Source organism: Staurois parvus, unplaced genomic scaffold (genome assembly GCF_062004578.1).
Source record: "Staurois parvus isolate SC_StPar_1 unplaced genomic scaffold, SC_StPar_1.0 ptg000340l, whole genome shotgun sequence".
Classification (NCBI taxonomy): Eukaryota; Metazoa; Chordata; class Amphibia; order Anura; family Ranidae; genus Staurois; species Staurois parvus.
The window spans coordinates 141,469-149,301 of record NW_028318136.1 but is presented as its reverse complement, the minus strand read 5'-3'; the positions used below and the strand labels follow the sequence as shown (position 1 = coordinate 149,301).

The window sequence follows — 7,833 nt, the reverse complement described above, 5'->3', positions numbered from 1 at the left end:
TCCTTCTCCTCTCCCCGCTCTATAGTGTCACTCCTCTCCCCGCTCTATAGTGTCACTCCTCTCCCCGCTCTATAGTGTCACTCCTCTCCCCGCTCTATAGTGTCACTCCTCTCCTTCTCCTCTCCCCCGCTCTATAGTGTCACTCCTCTCCTTCTCCTCTCCCCCGCTCTATAGTGTCACTCCTCTCCTTCTCCTGTCCCCGCTCTGTAGCGTCACTCCTCTCCCCCGCTCTGTAGCGTCACTCCTCTCCCCCGCTCTGTAGCGTCACTCCTCTCCCCCGCTCTGTAGCGTCACTCCTCTCCCCCGCTCTGTAGCGTCACTCCTCTCCCCCGCTCTGTAGCGTCACTCCTCTCCCCCGCTCTGTAGCGTCACTCCTCTCCCCCGCTCTGTAGCGTCACTCCTCTCCCCCTCTCTGTAGCGTCACTCCTCTCCCCCTCTCTGTAGCGTCACTCCTCTCCCCCTCTCTGTAGCGTCACTCCTCTCCCCCTCTCTGTAGCGTCACTCCTCTCCCCCTCTCTGTAGCGTCACTCCTCTCCCCCTCTCTGTAGCGTCACTCCTCTCCCCCTCTCTGTAGCGTCACTCCTCTCCCCCTCTCTGTAGCGTCACTCCTCTCCCCCTCTCTGTAGCGTCACTCCTCTCCCCCTCTCTGTAGCGTCACTCCTCTCCCCCTCTCTGTAGCGTCACTCCTCTCCCCCTCCGCTCCCCTCTCCATGGTGTCACTCCTCCCCCTCTCTATAGTGTGACTCCTCCCTCTCTCTATAGTGTGACTCCTCTCCCTCTCTCTATAGTGTGACTCCTCTCCCTCTCTCTATAGTGTGACTCCTCTCCCTCTCTCTATAGTGTGACTCCTCTCCCTCTCTCTATAGTGTGACTCCTCTCCCTCTCTCTATAGTGTGACTCCTCTCCCTCTCTCTATAGTGTGACTCCTCTCCCTCTCTCTATAGTGTGACTCCTCTCCCTCTCTCTATAGTGTGACTCCTCTCCCTCTCTCTATAGTGTGACTCCTCTCCCTCTCTCTATAGTGTGACTCCTCTCCCTCTCTCTATAGTGTGACTCCTCTCCCTCTCTCTATAGTGTGACTCCTCTCCCTCTCTCTATAGTGTGACTCCTCTCCCTCTCTCTATAGTGTGACTCCTCTCCCTCTCTCTATAGCGTGACTCCTCTCCTCCACTCCCCTCTCTCCATAGCGTCGCCCCTCTCCTCCTCTCTGTAGCGTCGCCCCTCTCCTCCTCTCTGTAGCGTCGCCCCTCTCCTCCTCTCTGTAGCGTCGCCCCTCTCCTCCTCTCTGTAGCGTCGCCCCTCTCCTCCTCTCTGTAGCGTCGCCCCTCTCCTCCTCTCTGTAGCGTCGCCCCTCTCCTCCCCTCTGTAGCGTCACTCCTCTCCTCTCTATAGTGTCAACTCCTCTCCTTCTCCTCTCCCCTCTCTATAGCGTCACTCCTCTCCCCCCCTCTATAGCGTCACTCCTCTCCCCCCGCTCTATAGCGTCACTCCTCTCCCCCCGCTCTATAGCGTCACTCCTCTCCCCCCGATCTATAGCGTCACTCCTCTCCCCCCGCTCTATAGCGTCACTCCTCTCCCCCCGCTCTATAGCGTCACTCCTCTCCCCCCGCTCTATAGCGTCACTCCTCTCCTTCTCCTCTCCCCCGCTCTATAGCGTCACTCCTGTCCCCGCTCTATAGCATCACTCCTCTCCCCCTCCTCTCCCCCTCCTCTCCCCTGTAACTCCTCGGTGTGTATGGCTAGAAAGTATTCTTTCTTTTGTGGGGGGAGGGTGCATGTGATCAGCAAGGAGTCCATCAGCACTGTCCAGACAGAGGCTCAGGGGTTATGCAGCTTCACAGGAGAGGCAGAGGAGAAAGAAAACTTCTCCTACAAGCTTTAACCAGTGCTCGGCCGGACACTGATAGAAGTCACAAGACTGCTATACATTTCTGATGAGAAAAGGAGTTTATATTTACTAAAATAATTGCATTTCCATGTTCTGTGGGAGACCAGATGTAGTGAATGCAGGGTCCTGGGTTTAGTAACACTTTAATAAAGCATCCAAAAATAGATACCCTAGATTGTTCACTGAGCCAGAGATTGTGTGCTTGGCTGCTAATACACTGGTTTGGAAAAGGAACCTTGGGACTACTTAGCGGGCCCTTTAGGGGGTGAGTGCTACAGGGTTAAGGGGATGGTACATTTTGGGTATATTAGTTTATTTCACTCAGTGTTTTTTGTGTTTTTATCCAGTAAATGCAATGTAAGCAGAACAGCGAAGGAGTGAGAATCGGCCACAGCCGGCAATATAACCTGATAGGGGTTCTATCCCTTACACACTCTATCCAAAACAACAAAAAAAAAAGTTTTGGTTGGACGTACATACATATAACTTTTACATGTTAACAAAGGAGTCTGTTTGTCATGGCAAATATACTGACCCAAACTGGTGGTGATAAAATAGTAAGATATCAGTTTTTACTCTTTCCAGGAACTCTTAATCAGCCGTCTCTGGTGGTATACAATGGCCAAACATTTAGTAAGTACTCTATATAATTATTAATTTATTGCCTCATATTATGTTTTTAAACTGTTAATTACAAATTTACCAAGCTGTTCATTTAGAACACTGGGTTCATGTCATGTACAAACAGCAGTTACCTACAGCTCCAGAATTTTTCATTCACTGTCATTGGAAGCTGATGAAATGTGATTTGACATGGTCTGCTATATGTTCCACACCATTACCCTCGTTCCCTCTTATTTAGGAAACATGAGAATGTGAAATGAGAAACATGGGAGTAGCCATTACCTAACGCCCCTACAAATGACTAGCTGCCTGGCTGTCCCACTTCAATAAATTGTACCAGCAACAGGAATGTCACAAACCAAGATGCAAAATATCTTCCTTTATTAAAATGGCCAGCAGGAACAAGTCCTATTCTGACATGTTCTGGGCTAGGCACAGCACAGACCTGGCTATTTTAATAAAGGGATTATTTTTCATCTTGGTGTGTGACATTCCTGTTGCTGGTACAATGGATTGCTTCAGTGAAGACAAATCATGCCAGCACCAGAGTTTGGAGCCTGATCTTGCCAGGAGGATATTTGCCACTGACTTCAATATGTTGTATCCTTGACCCAATGGCTCAGGGTGCTAAAGCCAACATATCTGCATGATAGTTAAGCAACTAGAATTTTTATAAGGAGGTCAGCATTGGCAGCCCACTGTATTTTCCTCATATAAAGCTACCATGTTTATTCCTTTTTCTAGAGTGTGCCCCCAACTAGGCTCTCTCGGCAACGATCTTCTTGTTTTCTTCTGGACTCTCCCCGTGTCGTAGGCTCAGATTTTGTTGAGATGCTCCGTACTATCGGATACCCTGGAGCACAGGATCTTAAGGGGGAGGATTTTGATTGGCTCTGTGAAGGCAGTGAAGAGGTAAAGGTCTTCCTAAGCTGGCTTTGTAGTGCTGTGGATCAGAACAATGTTTTAACCAGTGAGCAATTGGAGGCTTACGATGCCCTTCTAGACTCCGGACAACCACTTCTAGAAGCAGATGAGCTCCAGAACCTCTGCAAAGGGGCAAATGAAGCTGAAGGAGACTGGGAAATGGAAGATACAAAGAGCCTGGAAGAACTAGAAGCAGAGTTACAGAACTTGCGAGCTCTCAAAGCTCACAGACTGCAATTCCGCAACAAGTTGGAGTCTTTGGGGTTAACATTTCTCCACAATCGCTTGTGCTTGGAGAAAGTGGAGAGGCAAGAAGAGAAGAATCTGAGTAACATCAAGGAAGAACTTTCAACCCTGAACTCACGGTGCAATGCGGCCTTGGTTAGGCTACAAGAAATGGTAAAAGAGCTTGGAGTCTACTATCACACTGCCCCATCTTCCCCGAATATCTTGCTTTCTTCTCTTGACTTAGATGGCTACATAAGACTTGAAGAAACATGCTGGGAACAGGTGGAGGAAAATGCCAAGGCAGTGTTGCCTATGAAGGAGGAAGATCTGGAGAAAGAAAGGAATGCTCAGATAGAGATGGAAAAAGAAAGCAAGAGAGTTCAAATGGCATGGTCCTCCCAGAAAATACAGCTAAGCATTGCACTTGCTACCCTCAGTGGTAATAAGGAGGCATTAAACTGGCTGGATAGGAATGCAGGAGAGCAGGTAAGGGATAAGAATATTTTTAAGGAAAATCTAAACTATTAATCACATTTTGCACATTCCATTTTGTCTTCGCAATACATTTTAGGTTCCAAGCTGCATTATATAAAACGTAAAGCCAAAGCATGTTAGCAGGGATTCCCCACAGACAGCAGAATGCAAACAAAACAAGTGCCGGTTAAAAAAAGATTAAAAAATAACAATCCCTAACAGGCAGTCTGGGTCTGGTATGGATTTTGAGGGGAACCTCAAGCCAAAACTTTTTTTTTTAAATGACACGGGGTCCCCCCAAAATCTATACCAGACCCTTAAGTCTGGTATTGATTTTGGGGGGACCTCATGCCATTTTTTTAAATTTTGGCTTGGGGGTCCCCTTTTTCTGAGCATGCAGCCCTGCAGGCCAGGAAAAGAGTGGGACAAGCGAGTGCCCCTTCCCCCTTCTGAGCCATACTATGCCACATGCCCTCAACATGTGGGGATGCTTTGTGGGAGAGAGGCTCCCCCCCCCCCCAAAAAAAAAACCCACCCTTTTCCCCATATTGATGAGGACAAGGTCCTCTTCCACACAAACCTGGACAGTGGTTGTGGGGGTGCAGGGGGGTGACTTATCAGAATCTGGAACCCCCCTTTAATAAGGGGCGCCCTGCATTCCACCCCTACTTCTCATGTTAATTAGTATGGGGTGCATAAAATTTCCTGGTTGTGCTAAGTTGGTATATGATGTAATGGTATTTACAGAATTGGTTCTTTATAATATTGAAAAAATCAGTGAGTCCAGCTTTGAGAGATCAACACTTTTTGACCTTGAGGAAGGGGGGTGAAAACTTAATCTAGCATGGCGAGCAAGTAATTTAAACTCCCAATCCTTCCCAAAACTGAAATATCTGCTTTGGATGGTGATATCCTTTAAATGGGATATAAGAAAATGTAACTTTCTTTTAAAAGGCTATTGAACATAAGACTCTTATGTAACTGATCATCATTTTCCAGTTCACAGCTGGCTACTTGTCTAGTCATCCCATAATTTTATATAAATTACAAAAATCCCATATTCTGTTTAGGAGTTTTGACATTTACACATTTTTTTTAATGTTGTTCATACACCTTTCACTCAATTGCCCCTTTGTCAGATTTGGGATCCTCTGCGTTTGCCTTTGCTGGAGAGAGAAGTTCAGACACTAGAGGCGGAGATGGAAAGTTTACAGACACAAAGACTAGCTCCGCTAGTCTGTGAGGATTCAATGGGGCTATGCCTACCTGCCCACCATGGCTGGCTTCAAACAGAGAGACAGAGATTGGCAAGGATAGGCCAACACCAACCTCTAGTGATGGAGGCAATACTCTCTCAGTTGTCTCGTCTACAGCTGGTAGAATTTGGCCTACAGGATGAGAAGAGGGAACATCGCCAAACTGAGAAGGACCTTCAGGCGTTTAAGATAAAGATGGGCAACCTGTCTGGTGAACTTGGGAGGAGAACACTTGGGCCAAGAGAACTACGGGGCACACCTCAATGGCTGCCACCAATACGAGTTGACAGCAAAGATCACACAGCAGTCAGGTGAGATTGTAAGGAAAGAACATTTCTATGTAAAAGCTTCCAACGTTCTTTAATGCATATTATCAGTTTTTCCCTGCTGAAAAATCAGACAAACCACTAAATTCATAGTTGAAATGCATACATGGTACACTGTTTTTCTTACTGTTTTTTGTAGATCAGTTTAGCCATGATAAAAATATGATACAAAATATCAGGTTCTAGGCTTGCTTTAAAAGCATTTTACACTTTGAAAAACGTTTGTTGTTTTCAACCACTTGCCCTCCAGAGGATTTACCCCCCCCCCTTCGCTCTTGTGATACGGCGCTGTGTTACTTTAACTGACAATTGCGTGGTCATGAAACACTGTACATAAATGAAATTTGTCATTTTATTCTCCCAAATAGAGCTTTCTTTCAGTGGTATTTGATCACCTCTGTGTTTTTTATTTTTTGCAAAATAAACAAAAAAAGGCCGACAATTTTGAAAAAAAAACTATATATTTGACTTTTTGCTATAAAACATATGCAAGAAAAATATTTACAAAAAATCTCTAATTTCTTCATAAATTTAGGGCAAATTTCTGCATGTAGTATTCTGCTACATGTCTTTGCTAAAAAAAAATCACAATAATTGTATATTAATTGGTTTACGTGAAAGTTATAGCGTCTACAAATGGTGGTGTATATATACTTTGTTTTGTTTTTTTTTTTATACTAGTAATGGCGGCGATCAGCGACTTATAGCAGGACTGCGGTGGGCATTCTGACACTGGGTGGGAACTAACTGCCACTGACATCCCCAGTGAAACTAAGGATAGGATCACATCTCTGCGCTTTGCATTTTGCGCGGGCACAAGAGCCCATTCATTTGAATGGACTCCCGTGCCCCGGTACACGCAGAGAAGAAGTTCCTGCACTGTTTTGGAAAATGCAGCCCACAAGGGAACTTCAGTTCCTAGTACGGTTGCGATTTCCAGTGTGAACGGCGTGCCAATACAGATGTGAACCAGGGGTAATACAGTGAGCAGTGCTAATAAAAAGCGCTGACACTGTACTAATGGCACTGGGCAGGAAGGTATGGTGTGTGTTTTTTACACTGTGTGCTGTGTTTTACTTTAGAGACATGCTGCTTTGTATCTCTCTGCTGTGCAGAGAGATACAAAGCAGCATTTCCATTCTGCAATGTGTTTACCGTATTTTTCGCTCCATAAGACGCACCTGACCATAAGACGCACCTAGGTTTTAGAGGCAGAAAACAGGAAAAAAAAATTCTGAACTAATGGACTGCAGACATAGTACAGGAGATGACCAGAGACTGCGGACATAGTACAGGAGATGACCAGAGACTGCGGACATAGTACAGGAGATGACCAGAGACTGCGAACATAATACAGGAGATGACCAGAGACTGCGGACATAGTACAGGAGATGACCAGAGACTGTGGACACAGTTCAGGGGATGACCAGAGACTGTGGACACAGTACAGGAGATGACCAGAGACTGCGGACACAGTGCAGGGGATGACCAGAGACTGGGGACACAGTACAGGGATGACCAGAGACTGGGGACACAGTACAGGGATGACCAGAGACTGGGGACACAGTACAGGGATGACCAGAGACTGGGGACACAGTACAGGGATGACCAGAGACTGGGGACACAGTACAGGGATGACCAGAGACTGCGGACACAGTACAGGGATGACCAGAGACTGTGGATAGTACAGGGGATGACTGCTGACCTTTGGGGAGGGGGGGGAGCGGGTACCTGAATTTGACAGATACCCGCTCCCACTTCCGCGGAGTTGTTCTTTCATCTTACCTGTTCCTCTATCCAGCCGCGCGCTGTCTTCCCGGCTTCTGTAATGGCGCTCGGCATCACAGTCGGGTGCCCAGTGCGCATGAGCGAGAAGCACTTGCGCTTTGTGATTGGTCCGGCGGCTTCTAGGATCTGTCATGTGTCCCAGGTGCCGCCTTACCATTCACAAAAAGCACCGCTTCCTGCGCATGCGCACTTGGCACCCGACTGTCATGCCCACACTACAGAAGCCGGGAAGACCGCGCCGCTGGATAGAGGAACAGGTAAGATGAAAGAACAACTCCACGGAAGTGGGAGCGGGTATCTGTCAAATTCAGGTACACGCTCCCCC

The 7,833-nt window shown here is 47.1% G+C and overlaps 1 protein-coding gene across 1 annotated transcript in view; it reads left to right on the top strand.

The window, feature by feature from the left end:
• The first annotated feature begins 2,506 nt into the window (after positions 1-2,506).
• The window catches only part of LOC149456934 (HAUS augmin-like complex subunit 3), a 28,571-nt gene continuing 23,244 nt past the window's right edge, over positions 2,507-7,833 (top strand). Inside the window, exons 1-3 of the mRNA XM_089684211.1 lie at positions 2,507-2,521; positions 3,257-4,150; positions 5,278-5,705. Coding sequence (XP_089540337.1) covers positions 2,507-2,521; positions 3,257-4,150; positions 5,278-5,705 — 1,337 coding nt within the window. The remainder of the gene's footprint in view (positions 2,522-3,256; positions 4,151-5,277; positions 5,706-7,833) is intronic.